Source organism: Rhinichthys klamathensis, unplaced genomic scaffold (assembly GCF_029890125.1).
Source record: "Rhinichthys klamathensis goyatoka isolate OS25496 unplaced genomic scaffold, OSU_Roscu_1.1 h1tg000064l_1, whole genome shotgun sequence".
Classification (NCBI taxonomy): domain Eukaryota; kingdom Metazoa; phylum Chordata; class Actinopteri; order Cypriniformes; family Leuciscidae; genus Rhinichthys; species Rhinichthys klamathensis.
The window spans coordinates 2,906,663-2,928,389 of record NW_026606607.1 but is presented as its reverse complement, the minus strand read 5'-3'; the positions used below and the strand labels follow the sequence as shown (position 1 = coordinate 2,928,389).

Below are 21,727 nucleotides of genomic sequence, written 5' to 3'. Positions count from 1 at the left end.
GACTCAAGATCCGAGGCATACCGTTACATTAGATATTCAGTGTGAATTCAAAATTATAGGGCTCTACAATTGCTATAAAACGAAATTGCAATATAGTTTGGTACCGGGCTATTCAATTCACTTAATTTCACAGCCGCATTATCAAATTAAAAATTTGAGGTAGGCCAAGGGTGTTGTCCCGATATCTTTCCGGAGGCCTATAAAATGGGAAATTAAACTGAAATGCATATTTAGCAGGTAAATGTACTGATATGAACAATAATAACTTCTTTTAAGTAAACATCTCATTTTTATTGGGTTAAATAAAAAATATTTGGTAGTTGGAAAATAGTTGGTAACCACTATACACACACTCAAAGAAACTAATATTTTAAACAAAATTATTTTATACCCTCCCCTAATAAATGAAATAAAATATACATGACTATATTAAAGGCAGGGTACGTGATTTGTTCCAGAAACATTTTTTTTTTTATGTTGGTTGAAAGTCTCTTCACATTCTGTAAAATGTTCGTCCAAACATTGCATTCAGTCCGAATGCAATGGTACAGTGTCCTACCTGCCTGTCAACATGTATTTCCATACCTCCACACACCTTGCTCGCGCAGACATCACACTTTAACAGCTCGTTTCATGCTATGCAGAGTTAGACAGACGTCAGTCAGCGAGCACCACAACAAAAACAGCAGCCGCCTTTACAGTTCATCCTGAACCAAAACAACGAGCTTATGCTGCGTTCACAACTCCTGTAATCTGAAAGAGATGGAAGCCAGTTACGTTATACTCTGAGAGGTTCGTGACTCGAATTTATGCGTTTCAATGGCAAAACTATCAACGGCAAAATTAATCTGCAGCAGTCAGGTGGTACAGGTCAGTAGGGGTGTGCAAAAAAATCGATTCACATTTGAATCGCGATTCAATCTTTACCGATTCAGAATCGATTCATAGAATTCCAAAAATCGATTCATATATTTTTTTTAATGGCGTGCACGGGCGGAGTGGCAATCGGGTGAGTCAGGACTTTTACCGGTGGTCCGGTAATGTTTCGAGGCCGCGAGGGCCGGTCTGATAAATAGTTACATTGCAAGTTCTTGCCGCCCGCTGGTCAAACTGTGCAGCCTCTCTGCTCAACCCGTGAATAAATGCATCGATCCGCAGATCTTATGTTTGAGTTCTGTAGATCTTTTGCCAAGCGTGTCAGAGGTTACGGGTTCTAAACCGCACTCGTATAGTTTTTTCTCTCTCTCATCAAAACCCAATATGTTCATCACGTTTGTGTGCATTTTATTTTGTGATTGCACCGGAGTCTCCACAACGGCGATAGATTGAAGCGCGTGTCCGAGTGAAGACTGCGCCACAGAGAACACTGTATCCATGACACTGATAGCAGCGGACGCGAGCGCGCAGCTTGATTTCAAAAACAACAGATCTCTTATTTAATAGCGAACTAAATGAATGCTCTGCTAGTTAACTGGAGATACCCGCAAATTACGCCTATGAACGACTTCACTGGATCTAAACAAATCAATCTAACCATAGATATTACCAGTAGCAGTGGCTTTTTTAAATCTATTTAAAATAATTTCGCAAGGGTTCTATGACATTAGTATATATTTTTAGGAAGTTCAATGTGCCCAGTCGAGTTCACATTTCAACAGTCAGCCTGGTAGCTGAAGTAGTCCTTAAACCACATTTAGCATAATTGTTTTATCTGACTACAGCACTTTAAAGCTAAATGTAAAAGCTTTTTATTTAAGTTTTATTTTAAACTTGAATTAAATGTATTTGAAAGCTGGCCAAAGCTTGGCACTTTGCACTTTTTAGTTGCAAAAGTTTTTATTTTTGTATGAAAACATATAAAGTAATATCAAACTACATTTAATTTGTTGTGGTTTTTTTCTTTTAAATTGTGTCTACTGCAATCAATCACATAGGAAAAAGTAAACTACATTTATATACTGCGAATCGTTTTTTGAATCTAGAATCGTTTTTGAATCGAAAATCGATTTTGAATCGAATCTTGAGACAAAAAATCGGTATCGAATCGTGACATTTTCTAAATCGTGCACCCCTACAGGTCAGAGCTCTTTAAGTTGTTTGTGTTCATTAGTATTGTAATGTTATGTGCTTTGAGACATGAGGCAGCCATCTCTCGTGACGCTTTTGTTTGCTCCCTGCATGTATGTGTACAGCCAAACACGTAGCCTTAACAAAAGAGAAGCTTTAAGGGCTCCCAACGGTTTTCCATCTAAATAAGAGTTTGATGGTTTAAGACAGCTATAAATATTAGTATTGTAAATTTACAGTTGTAGGGTAAAATAAAACAATTTTATTATTTTTCTTAAATACTCAAATTTGTATTATACAGTGAAATATTGCAATAGTAATATTTTTTATTTTGTTTTTTATATACTTATATAGAAAATAATAAAAATAACAAAGCTGGAATAGTTTTTTAAATTGCAATCATAATTTTACCCCACAAATTGTGTAGCCCATTAGTTTAAAGAGGTTCTTGCCACTTGTATTTAAACCTTGACATATATAATTTCTTGAAATATTCTGTCAATGAAAAAGGTGAATCATTTCTTCAGAATTTGATTTTTAGAGCAAAATCGCATAGAATCCAACAAACTATTGCTGTTCTGGTGTGTGCAAAAATAAGCTCAGCTTCAGACATCGCACCCACAGACATATACCGTCTGATTCTTATTGCACAGAAAATATAAAGCGCTTTCTCAGAATGCTCCATTCTGATTAACTGGCTATATGCAGTGTGCGGGAGTCAGGTTGCACTGAATTTAACATAAAATTTACATGGATATTTTTTGCATGAACAACAAATTTCTTGCTTGAGTTTGAGGGCCAATGAATGCATCTATGGAGAACGGTTGGATTTACCAACGTCGTGTGTTTTACTTGATACCAGATTTACCAACCATTAAACTAAAGTAAAAAAACAACAACTGTGTTTTATATATTAGTCAGTAGTTATTGGCTAGAATAAGCTGCAATGTGGACCAGACATCATGCCAATTGTCATAAGCCTGGCTTCACAAGACTGTAGAGCAGATACAGTCTTGCCAAACTCGGATGACCTACTGTGATTTGTTATTAGTTCGATCCACATGCTGATTAGCAATGTGTGAAAGCCATTCGGGGCTCAAGGGATGAATGTGTAAGTGATGGAGTGTGCATTTGAACTGTTTTGGCAGCAGGGTTGGCCTTCATCATAGGATGTTGAAATACTCCCAGTTTGAAACCAAGCGGGCATTTCGTTGAACCCTAACTCTTGTCAATCAGGAGAACACTCTCAATACTTGATTCCAAAACAATGGAACACGTCATTGGGTTTTTTGAGGACCTTTGATAAAGTTGGACACACACACATTGTGCAATATGCAACGCACATTTCAGCACATCTATTTTTCAGCTTACAGGAAGGAGATGAAGTCAGATTGTGCTCCCCTCCCACTTCCCCCAACTCCAGCTGCACTGCTGAATGTAGAGCTCAGTTTACTCCAAAAAAAAAAAAAAGAGCTGCTGATTTCATTATCAACAATTCTGTAAAGTCTACATCTATTTTTCGTCCATCCACATTTACATCTGAAAAAAAAAAAAAAACAGACAGCCTGTTCCCTTCAAAGATGCATTCAAATAAACCCCTGCCCTCAATTCAGTATTTATATTTTTCTTCCAATATTCAATGTTTCAACGCAATACTTGAAACATTGTCATTACATTTTTTTTTAGTTGTTGTTTTAGGCATGTAGACATGGTTAATACGATCTGCTGAAGTTCAAACTGAGCATCAGAATGGGGAAGAGATGTGATTTAAGTGACTTTGAATGTGGCATGGTTGTTGGTGCCAGACGGGCTGGTCTGAGTATTTCAGAAACTGCTGATCTACTGGGATTGTTGCACTCAACCCTCTCTAGGGTTTACAGAGAATGGTCCGAAAGACCGAAATATTCAGTGAGTTGCAGTTTTGTGGGTGAAAATGCCTTGTTAGTGCCAGAGGTCAGAGGATAATGGCCAGACTGGTTCAAGCTGATAGAATGGCAACAGTAAATTAAATTACCACTCATACAACCAAGGTCTTCAGAAGAGCATCTCTGAACACTCAACACGTCTAACCTTAAAGCAGACGGGCTACAGCAGCAGAACACACACACGTGCCACTCCTGTCAGATAAGAACAGGAAACTAAGGCCACAGTACAAATGGGCTCACCAAAACTGGACAATAGAAGATTGGAAAAACTTTGCCTGGTCTGATGAGTCTCTATTTCTGCTGTGACATTCAGATGGCAGGATCAGAATTGAACATGAATGCATGGATCAATCCTGCCTTGTCTCAACGGTTGATGCTGGTGGTGGTGGTGTAATGGTGTGGAGGATATTTTCCCGGAACACTTTGGGCCCTTTAATACCACAGCCTATCTAAGTATTGTTGCAAACCATGTCCATCCCTTTATGACCACAGTGTACACATCTTCTGATGGCTATTTCCAGAAGGATAATGCACCATGTCACAAAGCTCAAATCATCTCAAACTGGTTTCTTGAACATGTGTTCACTATACTCAAGTGGCCTCCACTGTCACCGGATCTCAATCCAATAGAGCACCTTTGGGATGTGGTGGAGTGGGAGATCATGGATCATGGATGTGCAGCCAACAAATCTGCAGCGACTGCATGATGCTGTCGTCAATATGGACCATAATATCTGAGGAATGTTTTCAACAGATTGTTGAATCTATGCCATGAAGAATTAAGGCAGTTCTAACATATTCATATCATATCGATAATTTAGTTTAAAGTGATTTTTTTTTTTTTTTTTGGACTTTCACAGTTGTGTGTGTAAATCAAGGGCTCCTGTATGTAGTATTACACCAGTATTGAACCAGTCTTTTGAGATGACTAAGTAATAAGCAGATCAATTTAAACCTCAGAGGTTTTTAAGGGCGCAATGCACAAGACTCCTTCTTCCTGATGTTGAATAAGAGCTGGAGCTGCTCTGACTCCTTTGAGAAATGAATGGGATCCTCTGTGTTTCTGCACTGCAGACACTGCTGCCCTTTCATCTCCAACAGGAGGCCTTCTGCATCTGCTCCAGTCTCTCGTGTGCCAGAGAGAGAGAGAGACTAGATCAAGCAGATGGCAATAAACATTTTAATTGGTGCTGTATGGTGTGTTACTGGTCAACTTTGTTGCCCATGAAGCCTAATTGAGGAATCCGTAAAGTCGAGTCTTTATAGGGAACTGAAACCTCAGCACTAGTGCAAGTGATGCAGAGCCGTTCAGATAAACACCCAGCATTCATTGTGTCAGCTTTTTATGCCACTGATTTTGGCCTTTGGGTGAACTGTAGATAGTCAGAATGAGTTGAAAACATGATATGCATCTTTTTAAGCCATTCATCAAATATAAAATATAAAGACATTCTTTCCATCATGGGGGAATTTTCTCATATTCTTCTAAGAGCTCTACGTGATCACATTAACCATTTTCCAATATCTGTGTGTTTTGTAGAGTATATTATTTAGGACAGCATTTCTCAGAATGAGGTTTGTCAGAATATAGTCAGTAGGTCCATGGAAAATTCCTGATTTGTGAACAAAAACAGGGACCTAGGACTTCCACAATGTGGAAAACACAGAATTCCACAATCTAAAAATGGAATTTACTATTTTTAGTCATCTCAAAAGACTCAAAACATTGATGTGGAATGTCACTGAATTAGGTAAAAAAAAAAAGTATTTATAAATCAAAAGAAGGGCTAAAGTAATTCAAATCACGTTATGTGACTGGTATCTTTGATTAGTGACTAGTAGCGACTAGTCATTTAAAGGGATAGTTCACCCAAAAATGAAAATTAAGTCATTAATTACTCACCCTCATGTTGTTCCAACCCCGTAAGACCTTCGTTCATCTTCGGAACACAAATGAAGATATTTTTGATTAAATTTGAGAGCTGGGTCACTCCTCCATAGGCTTCTTAAGGGATTGAAACTTGACGGCTCAGAAAGTCATTGAAGAAAATGTTTAAATAGTCCAAGTGACTACAGTGGCTCAACTATAAGTTTATCAAGCGACGAGAATAAGTAGTGAGAATAAGTAGAATAAGTGATCCAGCTCTCTTTTTGTGCGGAAAAACAAACGAAAATAACGACTTTATTCGACTATTCCTTTTCTTCCTTGTGGGCCTGAGACGAGAGTTGAAGAGATTTCCACGACGCATGCGCGAGAACTGAGAAGAGGACGTTCTTCTTCTACTACTACTTGTTCAGTTCTCGCGCATGCGTCGTGGAAATCTCTTCAACTCTCGTCTCAGGCCCACAAGGAAGGAAAGGAATAGTCGAATAAAGTCGTTATTTTTGGGGGGTTTTCGCACAAAAAGTATTCTCGGCGCTTGATAAACTTATTGTTGAGCCACTGTAGTCACATGGAATATTTAAACATTTTCTTCATTGACTTTCTGGGCCGTCAAGTTTCAATCCCTTATGAAGCCTATGTAGCAGTGATCCAGCTCTCAGATTTAATAAAAAATATCTTCATTTGTGTTCCGAAGATGAACGAAGGTCTTACGGGGTTGGTACAGCATGGGGGTGAGTAATTAATGACTTAATTTTCATTTTTGGGTGAACTATCCCTTTAATGTAATTTAAAAACTATTTTCAAATACACACAGATAGTCAGTGTGTACAAATCACCTAAATAAATTGTATAGTAAAATAGACTTTCACAAATTAATCTGAATTTTGATGTAACTTCTAAAGTTTTCTTTTAAAGGAATTTTTAAAAGATTTCAGTCATTTTAAAATATTGATTATATGGTTAAAGTTTCATGAATTAATTTCATTACAACTGGAGTAAAAACTCCATTCATTTTCTTCATGGAATTGATTTTTAACAATAACGTTTAAAACTTTAAAGACAGCCCGGCTGTGAGCTACGGGGTTGTTAATCAATGGAATTTGCTTCTGTTGAAATTGTCAGCCTGCGTTATTTCAACTTATTCTTAAAATAATCGTGTTTAACAGCGGAAATCATGGAGTAAAAACTGCATTAACCATGACGCTGGACAGAAAATTCCACCAATCAGAGAGTCGTCACAATCCAAAAGCTCCGCCTACTCCAAGGAAACACTGAATCAAGTCGATCTCCCTATGCTCTCAAAATACTTAAATATTTGTATATATTGCATATTTTATTGCAATAAGCTTGAAACATAGTTTATGTACATATATATATATATATATATATATATATATATATATATATATATATAAACAACATTTTCAAATGAGTAATTTTCTATTTCTTTATTTTTTATTTGATTATGTTCACAAGTCTTCATGGGATTGTCATTTTTTTTCCACTCACTAAAGCTGTTAAGTACACAGTCTTGAACCATTGCATTTTTTTGTCCGATTTTCAAATGTTTCTGCTTCAAATCAAATTTTGTAATGTTATGATTCACCTTGAGCTGGTTGGCTTGGTTCACGGCCTATAAAGCTTTAACGAAGACTGTTTTAAAATCCCTAAGGGAGAAAAGAATGGAAAAAAAATACTTCCAGAACCAGCGCTGCTGAAACAGTGGGCAGGCACTGTTGCACTCTTTTAGGGGTTTGAAAGTAGTTTAAGTATGTATTTAGTATATTTAGTTTAAGTATTTAAAGCATTCACAGAAATACTCCTTGGGTCCCAATTTTCATACTCTCTGTATGCAAAATTAGAATTAGTGCAACCTGAATCGCATTTGGCATTTGCGTTTGTACACTGAGAATAGTAAGCCTGGATTATGTACTTTTCTGGTGGATTTTCTAATGATGTATTTGTGAGATGATGCATACTCTAAGATGCTTCTGAATGTTGAAAATTGGCTTGAGAGGCTGAAGCTTTCATGCCAATTTTTAAATGTATTACCTAAAGTATCACGCTGTAGTATGTCTGGCATACTTTTAATGTGTACTAGTTGGCAAATTGAGACACAGCATGTGGTTTTTGTGCCCTATTAGTTTGAAAAACAGAGGCTGCCTGGTGTTTTATACACCGTTAGGGGTACTTTTCTCTTTTATAGTGTCTATTTAAGGTCAAAAGTGTTTCACTTCTTCTTTAAAACCCCCGGAGGATGTCTCGCCCAACAGGGTACAGACACTGCAGTGAATCACAGCGCTGAAGAAAGCCTTCCGTGTCCGTCGCATCACCACACTAATTTCACATTAACAGCTTATGGACTTTACCCTGCATGTGTGTACACGGTCCGACTGGCTGGCATGTCATATCCCGTCTCCAAAACCCCTGTGATGAAGAATAACATTCACCATGGTTCATTCACTTTTTAAAAGAAATGTTATTATATAATGATGTACATCACCATTCAAAAGTTCAATGTCTGTAATATTTTTTTCCCTTATGCTGCTCAACAAGGTTGCATTTATTCAATCAAAAAATACAGTAAAAACAGTAATAATGTGAAATATTAATGCAATTTAAAATAACAAAATAAATAAACTATTATTTATTGTAAATATATTCATAATAAATTTGTATTTATTATCAAATAAATTCTATTTGAAAATATAATTTATTCCTGTGATGGCAAAGCTGAATTTTCAGCATCATTACTCCAGTCTTTAGTGTAATATGATCCTTCAGAACTCAGTCTAATATGCTGATTTGCTGCTCAAGAAACATTTCTGATTATTATCAGTGTTGACCGTTGTGCTGCTTAATCTGTTTGTTGAAACAGTGATACTTTTAGAAAGTATTTTGTACAATTTTAAATGTCTTTACTGTCACTTTTGATCAATTTAACGTGTTCTTGAATAAAAATATAAATTTCTTTAAAAAAAATTCTTACTCCACACATTTGAACCGTAGTGTAAATGATTTCCGTAGTCCGTACCGTAAGTAGAAAAAGCTGTACAGCTTTATTTTATGACAAGCATGTAATCAAATTATAGGCTAGGCTTCTGGACCTTGTTGTCAATCTTTCATCTTGTTTTTGTCTTGTGTGTTTATCAGACGGTGGACATCCATAAAGAGAAGGTCGCCCGGAGAGAGATTGGCATCCTGACAACAAATAAGAACACATCAAGGACTCATAAGATCATCGCTCCTGCCAACATTGAGCGGCCCGTGAGGTACATCAGGAAGCCCATCGACTTCACAGTACTGGATGATGTGGGCCATGGAGTGAAGGTAAATACATTGCTCACATGGTTCTTACTTTTAAAATGTATTTTTTCTAGGGCTGTCAAATGATTAATCGTGATTAATCACATCCAAAATAAAAGTTTGTGTTTACACAATATATGTGGGTGCACTGTGTATAATTATTTTGTGTATATATTAGAGGTGGGCATAGATAATTTTTTTTAATCTAGATTAATATAGAAATTAATCTAGATTAAAATGGCTCATTTGAATTCTCCCGAAGGCATTCAGAATATGTGTGCTACCCAAATAATGACTAAAAGTAAGTCTTTGAGAATAGTTTGCCTCGCGTAGGGATGTGCATTTCTGCCAAAAATGCCATTCGACAATCGAGGAGCAAAAGTCGAATATTGTAAAAAAAAAAAAACGCAATGACAGAAAGGGAGGCCAATTTCATCTTTAGCGATTTGTCATCAAACAAACTGTTTATTAATTGAACAAGTAACATGTTTTCGTCCTTTTTTTTAACATAGTAGGCTAATTGGAAGAAGAAAAAAACAATACGCACGACAGTCCGTTTTTGCATCGCCAATGCTCGTTAGATCAAAAAATAATGTCATCATATGTCATAAGAATTTTATGTGAACCTGCCTTGTTACTGCAATAGCCTCATTTTTAAACAAATTAGTTTCAATCAATGTAAACTATTTGTGTGATTATGCCACTGCGCAATACACGCGCAATACACACACAATGTATTACCTGAATGAAATTAAATCGAATGTATCGTCCTGTGGAATCATTCATTCACAGACAGCTTACGAAGATGTTCAACTAATAAAGATCTTCATCGCTGGCAAAAATATGATGCATTTGCAGATTTGCATTCACTAGACTAGACTGTAGATCGGCCACTTCATCCAACGCTCTTGATGCTCTTAAATCTTCCTGTTTCGACTCCGAGTGTGAATTGAAAGCGCTTCAGACGATTCAGTGCGCGAGGAACTGAACAGATCAACTGATTCGCGAACCGATTTAGACAGATCATCTGACAACTTGTTTGATGAAGTCTTTGAACAGAATCGACTCAAAAGAGTGATTCATTTGTAAATGAGCATCGCTCATGCCCATACAAAGGACACAGCGCGCTTGGAATAAACTCATTTAACAACGTATTGCATTAAAATAAAGTAACGAGAGGAACGTCGCCCAACGTAACAAAGTAAAAGTACACCTTGTGTCCCTGACAGGAAAATACCCTACTGCGCGATCTGTGACAGTAGGCGCGGCGTCATACTACACATTAGAATTGCGCGAAAATATAACGATATTCGAAAAGGCTATTTATGATCCCAACCCAACTTTGATTAACGGCGATATTTTTTTTATCGCCCGATAAGAGTCTCACGTTAACGCAGCACGTTAACGCCGATAACGGCCCAGCACTAGTATATATATATATAAATACACACACATGCATGTATATTTAAGAAAAAAATATTATTTATATATAAAATATTTATATTTATATATAATATAAATTATATATAAATCTATATACAGTATATACATGAAAATATTTCTTAAATATATACAAGCATGTGTGTGTATTTATATTAGGGGTGGAACGGTACACAGAAGTCACGGTTCGGTTCATACCTCGGTTCAGACATCACGGTTCGGTACGATTTCGGTACAATGGAGGGAAAAGCAAAACAAAAATGCAGAAGGCATTGTATTTTTTAAATAAGTTTTATTAATAAAGGCATAGAACCAGTTTATTTGTAGTGCACTGACAATAGTTTTATATAATTAGTTTATTAATTAAATTAATAAAAAAACAAAAAGACCTTGCGATATGTTTGGTAATTGTACCTGAATTAATTTTAAATTATTTTGCTATATTTCAGATCAATATATTTGTTTTCCTTAATTTTAATTAACATTATTAATTGACAATGTAACATTATTCTCATCTGAATTATAAATAATTGATTTCTGTATAAAATAATACTACCATTAAAAACACATTCACACAAGAAATGAAAACCAATGCAATATGACGAAAGTCCAAAAGATGGGACCCACAGACTGTTTTGAAATGGAGTTGGATAAATATGGTTTGCTTTTAAAACAGTGTGTGTGTGTGTGTGTGTGTGTGTGTGTGTGTGTGTGTGTGTGTGTGTGTGTGTGTGTGTGTGTGTGTGTGTGTGTGTGTGTGTGTGTGTGTGTGTGTGTGTGTGTGTGTGTGTGTGTGTGTGTGTGTGTGTGTGATTTTGGTTGGGTGACAGTTGTAGGTTACAGTTTGACAAGAGTTTACAGTGTGACAAAAGCACAATGTTGTGTTTTATTGCGAGTGTACACAAATATAAGTAAACACTTTGCAGGTTTAATGATCTGTATGAACAAAATGACGGAATATGTTTTTATGTTTCCACTGTTCGATCGCGCGCCCCTCTCTCTCTCTCTCTCTCTCTCTCTCTCTCTCTCTCTCTCTCTCTCTCTCTCTCTCTCTCTCTCTCTCTCTCTCCCTCTCTCCCTCTCCCTCTCCCTCTCCCTCTCCCTCTCCCTCTCCCTCTCCCTCTCCCTCTCTCTCTCTATCTCTCTCTCTCTCCCTCCCTCTCTCTCTCTCTCCCTCCCTCCCTCCCTCCCTCTCTCTCTCTCTCTCTCTCTCTCTCTCTCTCTCTCTCTCGCGCGCGCGCACACACACCCACTCCAGCATTGCAATCTTGACATCGCAGCCTGTTCATTGTGCGGTCACACCAAACGTGAATAGAGCGTCAAATTCGCGTCTAGTTCGACGCTAGTCCAAAGCGAATAGGACGCGCGTATAAAGCCAGCGTTTGAAGTGAACGCGCGTTCAGAGCTAAGCCGATGGTACAGATTATGTGTCCCTAAAGAACCCGCGTATCTAACAGTAGTTCTGCATTACATTAATTCATTTGCACGCGAGTTTTATTTATTTTTATACCGTGTATTCTCCGTGTAAATTCGTGCACCGAACCGTGACGCCCGTACCGTTTCGGTTCGATACGAATTAGGGGTGTCCATGGTTAACCGATTAACCGATTAACCGTTAAAAATTGCGTCACCGAGTGAAACATTTTGCTCGGTTAAGTGGCGTCAGTGGCGTGCATTGAATTTAGTTGTAATACATTTTTGCACCACAAGAGACCGCCAGAGCGCTCCCAGACATTTGTAATGTCCACAAGAAGTAGTCATGACCAGTTTTCTAATATGAAGCGGGCAAAGAAAAGCACAGCGTGGGAGCGCTTTAAAATCGAGAATGACGGGGCAAAATGCAAGTATTGCAATGCAGTGCTTAGATATACTTCAAGTACAACCTCGTTGTTGTACCATCTCAACAGCCAACACCCGGGCATCATTATGGTGTGTTTACACCGAACGCGAATAGAGCGTCAAATACGCGTCTATCGCGTCTAGTTAGACGCTTGAACATTCGCTCGAGTTCAAATTTTTCAACTTGCGCGGAAGACATTCGCGGCAAACGCGTCGCCCAATTCGCATCATTCGCAACGCCCGGCGCGAATGATGCGTCTATTTGCGTCTTTGCATTGACTTTGTATGTAATCACTCGCGCAAATAATTAAATTCGCGTTCGGTGTGAACACACCATAACTGCTCTGTCCTTACCACTGCGTTTTATTTCTATAAATTAATTTCGTTTCAAATGTGGTCCAACCAGTTATTAAAGGTGTTAAAAATGAACTACCCCTTTCTCGTGTGTCTGTATCTCGGGGTTGCGGCGCGCACACTATGGTTAACCGAGTATTAACCGCTAAGGGCCTCGGTTAACGGTTAATGAAAAACTTGAAAACGGGCAGCCCTAATACGAATACATGTACCGTTCCACCCCTAATTTATATATATATATATATATATATATATATATATATATATATATATATATATATATATATATATATATATATATATATATATATATAAAATAATTATACACAGTGCACCCACATATATTATGTAAACACAAACTTTTATTTTGGATGTGATTAATCACGATTAATCATTTGACAGCCCTAATTTTTTCATATTTTTGACCATTTATTTTTTTGTGAAAAATACAAAAATCTGTTTATTTTAGAGATGTATTTATCAAGTTTTTTTTTTGTTGTAATTAATTTTTTCATTTAATTTCAGCAATTGTTACACATGTGTTTTAGTTATGTTTTACATTTTTAGGGTGATCTCACTAACGATTATTTTGGTAATCGGTCGATTATTTTGATGATTAATCGAGTAATCAGTGTTTTCTTTTCTTTTTTTGGGGAGGTGATAAAAATAGACCCAAGTGAATAGCCTTTAAAATTATTAAAATACATGTATAAAAACAATGAGCCAAGCACGAGATGCAGGTCAGTGGAACGAATAAAAGCACAAGGTCTAGAGACACGCTTGAAAGTTGAACTTTTTTTTTTTACTTGAGTGCCGCACTTTCAGAATGCTGTGCCATGCACTAGGCGCTGCAAAAGACGTTCGTCTAGCATGTGTTTACATTGATAAACAATGGAAAAATGAAATGGAAAAACAATAGGCTATACTATTGAATTCATGAATTAGGTCTTAAAGTGACAGCAGCCTAATATTCTTGATGCTTTCTGTGTTTTTAATATTAATCAAACAACAATACAAAAAAAAAATTGCTCACAGCTCTTGGCTGAATAGTTTTTGTAACTTTAATGAGGATTAATCTTTATTCAATAAAGACTATGCAGTGTTATTTTACATGTGGTTGCTTTATTCAATTTCTATACCTGAAAAATACTGTTAGACCAACGTGAAAAGCACTGTTTATTATATTTTTAAATTATTCTGTTGTATTTATTTGTGCTATTGCTCGTAATTTGATTATTTGTTGTTTTATTACTGACTCGTCTTTAACAATATTTGAAGTTTATATGAGTTAGGCTAGTAACCTTACATGGGTCAAAAACACTGAAAACAATAACTAGGCCTATTTTATTTTATTTTATTTATTTATTAGTTTTTGTGGGTGGGGCCAGTGAAAAGTTTAGCTGGGCAAGTAAAACTTTTAATCACTGGGCCAATAGGAAAAATCCTTCGCATTGAGCCCTGCACACAAAATTATGTCAAAATATCCGTCTCTTCAAGTGTCCTCATAAATACTATGGTTTATTATTTAAAGAACACTTTTAAGTACTTCACAACCAAAGTTATATGTGTCTCCCACCATTTGAAAAATTAACTGATCCGTGACTCAATAACCATGATTTGATCCGATCCGTGAGTTCTGTGATCCGTTGCACCCTAATCGGCTTTATATTGGCCATCGGCCACCCCGCTCTCTAAGCTATCTGCCATCAAAATCCATATTGGTCCACCACTAGTTAGTAGCATTTAGCATTGTTTTTGTTACTGAGACTGCGCTTGGGGTTAGGGCAGGGGTTCTCAAAGTTTTGATAGGTGAGGGCCAATTTAGGAACCCAACATTGAACTGAGGGCCGCCAAAGTGGCGGGGGAGCAAACGAAGAAAAAAAAACTGAAAAGAAAATCCCATTTGAAATTATTTTAATGACCAGGTTGCATCTCTACAGTTTACATTAGTTGCAATAAACACATTTTAATTCATAACTGAGGCTAAACCTGGCAAAACTTGTGAAAATTTTGGGGGGGAGAGAAAGAAACTTTTAAAATAGAAGCTTACCAAACAAGTCATCATCATCATTCATTTCTATCATTGCTTGTCAGTCGCGTTTCCATTATTGCAGATTTGCATATTATTATCTATCTTTTTTAACCCGTAACTGAAAAACGAAAAATGAACGGTTGTTGTCTTTTTAAAACGCAAAGTTGAACACAATTTTAATTTGAACTGGCTTCACCAACTGCTGCGCAAAAAAAGTAAATATCGACAGACTTTTTCAGATTTTTGTTTAAATGACTTTTTGCCCCTTTATTAAACATTTTAAATATTCAGAAATTAATATGGAAAACATGTCGATTTTACTGGTTTTCTAAGGCCAAATTAGAACCTGGAATTTATATTTTTCCCGCAGTGATGAATGAGAAGAGCCATATAGCCTGTACGTGTCTGATCTAGCCTGATTTATAGGTGAGTTATAGGCTAATGATAATAAATGCGTCTGAAAAAACAGCGAGGCATTTTAATTGTTTATTAATAAACTATTGTTTTCTAAGTGTCGGCTAAAAATATCTCCATCTCCGCTGTTAAGCAGATGCGCTTTTAGAGAGAAATCCACCTTTCATACGGATTACATAATCAGGTATTTGCTTTCGATTCGAGTTTGTTTGTTTAAAAGTGCACATTTTAAGCTTTAGCCTACATAGGCTATATTTTGTTTCAGTTCTCGCGCTCCAGTTCACGGAGATCATGAAAGCGCGTAGTAGCCTAGGCTACTGATTGTTTTATTTTATTTTACAAAAGCACGTTTTCTTGTTATGAGTTTACACAAATAAAAGTAGTTGCGAATAATGCATTATTATTTTCTGTGACCAGAAATGATAGACTAGTTTAAGTTGTTTCCACTGTTGATAGGAAAATGCAAGTGTTCGCGCCCGCGAACATTTTGAAAGGTAATGGAAACGCGGCCATTAATAAGCTTGACATTGTTAAGATTATTATTAAGTCATATTGAATATTGATTACTTGGTCAACATACCCTTTTAAATTGCAATGGGTTTTGTGGTGCTGGTTTCGGTTGGCCACGATTCCTATTCCTGTGTAGACAACCACTGTTCCTGGTGGCCTTGGGAGTGAGGTCAAGTGCGATCGGTCGGTCGGACCATGTAATTACCGCTTATGCCTATGGATGCCGCTAAACACCACTAAACGGAGATATTCATTTTTTCAAAGCAATAGTTTTAACAGTTTTACAGATGTTATCGCGGGCCGCCAGAAATGTTTTGGCGGGCCGCCATTGGCCCGCAGGCCGCACTTTGAGAACCTATGGGTTAGGGTATCTAAAGTAGGCTTTCTGATACCTTATGTCTATTAAAATTGAGTATGAAAGTTATCAGTTACTCCTGCCTCTGTTCTAGTTTATAGAGGAAGGCATTGCAATAGGGGCTGGAGTTTTAAAAAACCTGACATTATTTTATTTATTTTAAATCCAGCAATGCAGTGCACATTCCAGCCCTAGTGTTGACAGCATGCGTCTGTGTTATCTGATGTGCTGAAATGTAAAAACATTTGACCTAGTGACAGCGTGACCCTCCATCTGTGGTTCATCTGGCAGGATTGTGAGCGTGGGCCTTCACAGGGGATTAGGGCTTAAGTGACGCCTGCGAGCCAACAGCCAATCGATTACGAGCGTTTATAGAATGAGCCTCATATAATCAATATTAATGTATGTGTTGTTTACATTTATTGGGGTTAAAGCTAATAAAATATATTAAAGTAGAAAAAAAGTTTATTTTAAATTTTAAAATGTAAAAAAGTTATTTTAGATTGTAATGGTTAAAAAAAAAAGAAAGAAAAAGTAATTAATTCCTGTGATGCAAAGCTGAATTTTCAGCATCATTACTCCTGTCATTTTTGATCAATTTCATGCATCCTTGATGAACACAAGTATTAATAATTTCTTTAAATAAATAAAAAGGTTGGATTTTACTGACTCAACTTACACTGTAGTGTATTTTTTATTTAATTAATTATTATTTTTATGTTTTTTTGTGAAGCTCACAGAACATAAGGGATATGTGCAGTTAATCGTTATTGGTTTCCTCCACAATTATTTATTTATTTTATTTATCAGTATTTATACCGTTTCTATTTATACCGGTAGTTCAATCATACAAAAGTCAAAATTATATTTCCTCACCCAATTATTCCAGACTTTCCTCTGCAGAACACAAAATACTTTGTTTTATTTGTATGTATTTATTTGTGTCCATACAATGAACATTGTTTGGTGAACTATTCCTTAAAAGTTTACATTTGTCATCTATACCAAAGTTCCAGAGTTTGTATACTAACTAAAGCCAAGATGTTGATCTCACCCTGACCCGGCTGTCACAGAATCTGGCAGTGTTGTGTTACACCTCATCAGGCGTTCAGTGAGAGAAGCCGTCACCTTGAGTCACCTGACGGGGATTACAGCGTCTTCAGACACATTTACTGTGTTTGCAAAAGAAGATGAGATTTATTTTCAATGTCAGTTGACATTTAATCTAGTCAGCGGCCGCAGGAATGCAGGGGAGTTCTCCGACGTTTTTTGACTAGTTTATTTTACTTCCTTTCCCTGTTCAGGAAAAATATTAGGATCCTTTTGTTTGCCTGTTTCGGTGAACATGAAGCGCTTTCGCAGTCTTAAACGCAGAGGATTCTGGCGCTGTCAGAGTATGAAACATTGAGCCGTATTTCTGTCTGGCTGAGGCAGGATTGTTGCTCTCGACTGATTCCACTGAGATCTAGATGAACACCGCGTGTGTGTTTGCCTGATGGGATGGATCTGATCCTGGAAACTGATGTTGTGCAAGATTTAGGGGCCGTTTACACAACACTGTTTTCTACTAAAATCTGAATACCTTTTATGCATTACCGTTCTACACAAAACCGGCGTTTCGGGGGCCTGAAAATGCAAACTTTTGAGGATTAAAAAAACAGGTTTTTGAAGACGTCTTCGTGTAAATTACAAAAACGCGAATTTGTGAAAATGGGGATATCTTGCGCTTGCGTATTACGTGTTCAGTCTATTTTTAAAATTCTTTCCTAATATATAACCAAAGGTCGAAATAGTCAAATTAGATGTTTCTACTTTGTATTTTCAGTTAGACTGCAGTCTAACCGGTTAAACTACTGGCTTAGCATACTTCTAGGATATTTATATAATAATTATTATTTTTATTTGGGATATTTATGTATTTTTTATTTTATTTATAAGTTTTTTGCTATGCGTTTTCATTTGGTTTATTTATTCTTTTTTTAATTTGGTTTATTTACTATTATTTGATTAATCATTTATTATTTTGTTTGTTTTTATTTGCCATTTATTTATTTGTTTTATTTTAATTATTTATTTATCATTCAATTCATTTATTTCATTTGTTTTTTGTTTATTTTTGTTTGGTTCATTTATTTATTTTTTTAAAATTTTGCCGTTTTTGGCTTTGTTTTGAGATAGGAGACAGGAAGGGAAGTGGGAGAGAGAGGGGGGTGGGACAGTTTATGTATTTTTGCTTATTTATTTGTCGGTTTATTTGGTTTTATGTTGTCTTTTTATGTTAACTTGTTTTATAAAAGCAATAAGACTCATCAGTTCCTGTTATATTGTGAATATAGTGACAGTTGAAGGGTTGCAGGTGCTTCACAACACGCTCTCCCTAACATCATCCTTTATATCCTCACAATATAGACTGACCTCAAGTGCCTTATTGCTGAAATACACTATTGTTAACTCTCAGGTCTACACTATTTCTTTTTTTCTGCCTAATGTATGAGCATTGTCTCGGTTACTGTGGCCCTCATTGCTCATGCGGGACAGCACATTAATAATGCCACACTTTGCATGTAGTGCAGAACAGTCACTACACTTGCAGCCTTTGTTGTGATGAGTCGGTTTTGTCACGGCAGTTTCTGCAATGTGGACATTTTTATACAGTATTTAATAAGTGCATAACTAAGTTACGCTCATAGAAAAGCTCATATACATGCATATGCGGCAGACAAACGCAAATGCTTTTGTGTGCATGAAAAGGTTTGGTGGTAAATCCAAAGGGATGAATACTTTTTCACGTTTTCAAGAGTTAGTTCCTATAATCACACTGTAGTTCAGACCCAAATAACACATTATGAAATGAGACGAAGGGATGGAATTAATGTCTGCTTCAGACTACTCAATCGAAGACAGTGTGAAAAGAGGGAAATGCATTTTAGCAGCGCCACTCTCCGCTCTAATGCAGTCAGATGTAGGTTTGGAGATTTAAAGTGATTTTGTCCTGCTTCAAGAGCTCTGAACTGAGACATGCCGATTTTTGACGTTCATATCTCTCTTTCTCTCCCTCTTTTTGTCTTTCTCTCTTGTTCTATAAATCACACTCTCTCTTTTCCTGCCCTCGCTAGTGGCTTAAAGCCAAGGTAAGTGTACTTGTCCCATGAACCCGTTTTGCTGTAGTCTATTACTGATCAACTGATTCAATCTCCCCTGTTATCCAATTACATATTCATATTCCTGCATTCATCCTTACCTCAGATAGGCCTGTCACGATAATTCATCTGGTTTGGTTATTCAACCTAATCACAATTATGTGAGAATTGTGCGATTTTTAAATTTCAAGCACATTTTACCATCCAAATAAGGGAGATCAGATCATATTACGGTTATTTATTATCGATTATATATATATATAGATCACGGTTATTTATTATATTTGACTATATTTTATATTATATTATACAGTGTATATATACATTTAACTTGGAATCATAACATATTGTTAATTGCAATTTTTTATTACATTTATTCACACAAATGTATGATTGTGACAGGCCTACTCATAACCTCATCTTGTGCTGTAGTTGTAGAGCAATCCCATTCCAAAGTGATCCATCATAGCTGTATTATTTAAAGATTATTACATGTTTCAACACTAAATCAGGTTCATATGTGGCTGAACACACAGTTGCCTATGTAATTGAAGTATTTGGGCTTCTATTATTTTGTTTGTAATTTATTGACTGTCAATGTCAGGTTTTTAGTCTATATGATAGTGATAGACTGATATGTATCGACAAGGCCAGTACGTCAACTGATATCTGAGCATTTTGAGATTGTAGAAGAGAATGTTGATAAGTGTTAGTTTCCCATTGTGTATGTATTCAAATCTGCTAATAATTGTTATTGGATAATAAACATATTGGGCATATTGAGTAAAATTAAAATGAAATGCAATTAAATATTCCTATTTGCTAATATTATTGAAATATTATTGATTATTTCTGCTATCTTGTTGTTTAGAAATAGGCAAATGATCGACCACTAATTGTCTTTTCATTTTGAATCAATGGTCCTCATTCATGAAACATGAGCAGAGTGATTTTTATGTGTAAATCGTATGTAAATCCGGTTCAGGTCAATTAATGGATTCATGAAAGTGTATTATCAAAAAATGTACACCTGCTCCCAACCATACATACATAAATGGTGCATAAAATATCCAAACATTTTGTGTTCTTTGAGATGGTAAGACTGTATTTTGATAACACTATTTACAATAATTATAGATATAGTGACTAAATTAATTAGGTAAAAATGAAAATAAGTTAATTCGGTAAAACAAAAGTAACAGATATGTAGTCCATTTTCCTTTTTATTATAGATCTCTATTACACCGGAGCCAAAGCTGAGAAGGGAGTTTCCACATTACATGTTGTTCAAGTAGTTGTGATTTGAGATTATGCTAATTGTGAAGGAGCCTGCATGCATAGCTTATTTATGAATTATTTCATTAACATACACACTTTTAACTATCAAATCCGAGGATTACAAATCATTTTTGAAAAACAGTTTTCAGGAAGGTCCATTTTACACACAAATTACTTGTTTATGTATTATATATTCATGAATGAGGCTCTTTTATTGCAGTAGAAAACTGAACGTTTGGATGAAACCTATAGTTTTGTCTGGTAAAGTCACCTTCTCGGCTCCATTCCTTTAGTCTTATTTATGTAACCTGATGGTCGAGCTCTGGTCGAATACTTAAACTGATGTTTTGCTTGTCCAATCAGCAGCACGGCAACAATCAGTCAGTCAGAGGAGGAACTCTGTCCAGGACCAATCCCCCAACACAGAAACCTCCCAGCCCACCCTTGACAGGACGAGGCACTCTTGGGTAAGATCTTATTATATACTTCAGTGTGAAAAGAGTGAAAACGTTACTGAGCAGATTGATAAAGCTATCAGACAATACTTTGACACTGACGGCAATTTTCGGTAGCAAAGTCGGAAATCATGCATCATAAATCGCATATGCCTGTTTGTTTCAAATGCGAATGCAGGCGTAACAATCCTTATAAAACTCTCGAGCCGGTGAAACCTCCAACCGTTCCCAATGACTACATGACGAGTCCAGCTCGCTTGGGCAGCCAACACAGTCCAGGACGCACCGCATCTCTCAACCAGAGACCCAGAACCCACAGGTAACACACGTCTGTCTGTCTATCTATCTGTCTGTCTATCTGTCTGTCTGTCTATCTGTCTGTCTGTCTGTCTATATCTATCTATCTGTCTGTCTGTCTCTCTATCTGTCTGTCTATCTGTCTGTCTCTCTATCTGTCTGTCTATCTGTCTGTCTATCTGTCTGTCTGTCTATCTATCTATCTGTCTATCTATCTGTCTGTCTATCTATCTGTCTGTCTATATCTATCTGTCTGTCTGTCTGTCTGTCAGTCAATCAATCTGCCGGTCTATCCATCTATTGTTCTGTCTGTTGTTATGTTTATTTGTTTTATCTGTCTATTGGTCTATCTGTCTGTCTCTCTATCTATCTATCTATCTATCTATCTATCTATCGTTCTGTCTGTCATTATATCTACTGTATCATTCTA

General features: G+C 36.5%; 1 protein-coding gene across 15 annotated transcripts in view; it reads left to right on the top strand.

Annotated features, from left to right (window-relative positions):
- Window positions 1–21,727, top strand: part of abi1a (abl-interactor 1a) — a 64,666-nt gene that overhangs the window by 27,724 nt on the left and 15,215 nt on the right. For 5 of the 15 annotated variants that reach the window (XM_056249888.1, XM_056249883.1, XM_056249895.1 and 2 more), the window contains exons 3-6: window positions 9,031–9,207; window positions 19,244–19,258; window positions 20,909–21,012; window positions 21,179–21,319. In XM_056249888.1, coding sequence (XP_056105863.1) covers window positions 9,031–9,207; window positions 19,244–19,258; window positions 20,909–21,012; window positions 21,179–21,319 — 437 coding nt within the window. The remainder of the gene's footprint in view (window positions 1–9,030; window positions 9,208–19,243; window positions 19,259–20,908; window positions 21,013–21,178; window positions 21,320–21,727) is intronic. The other 10 variants (XM_056249884.1, XM_056249893.1, XM_056249898.1 and 7 more) reach the window with 3 other exon arrangements.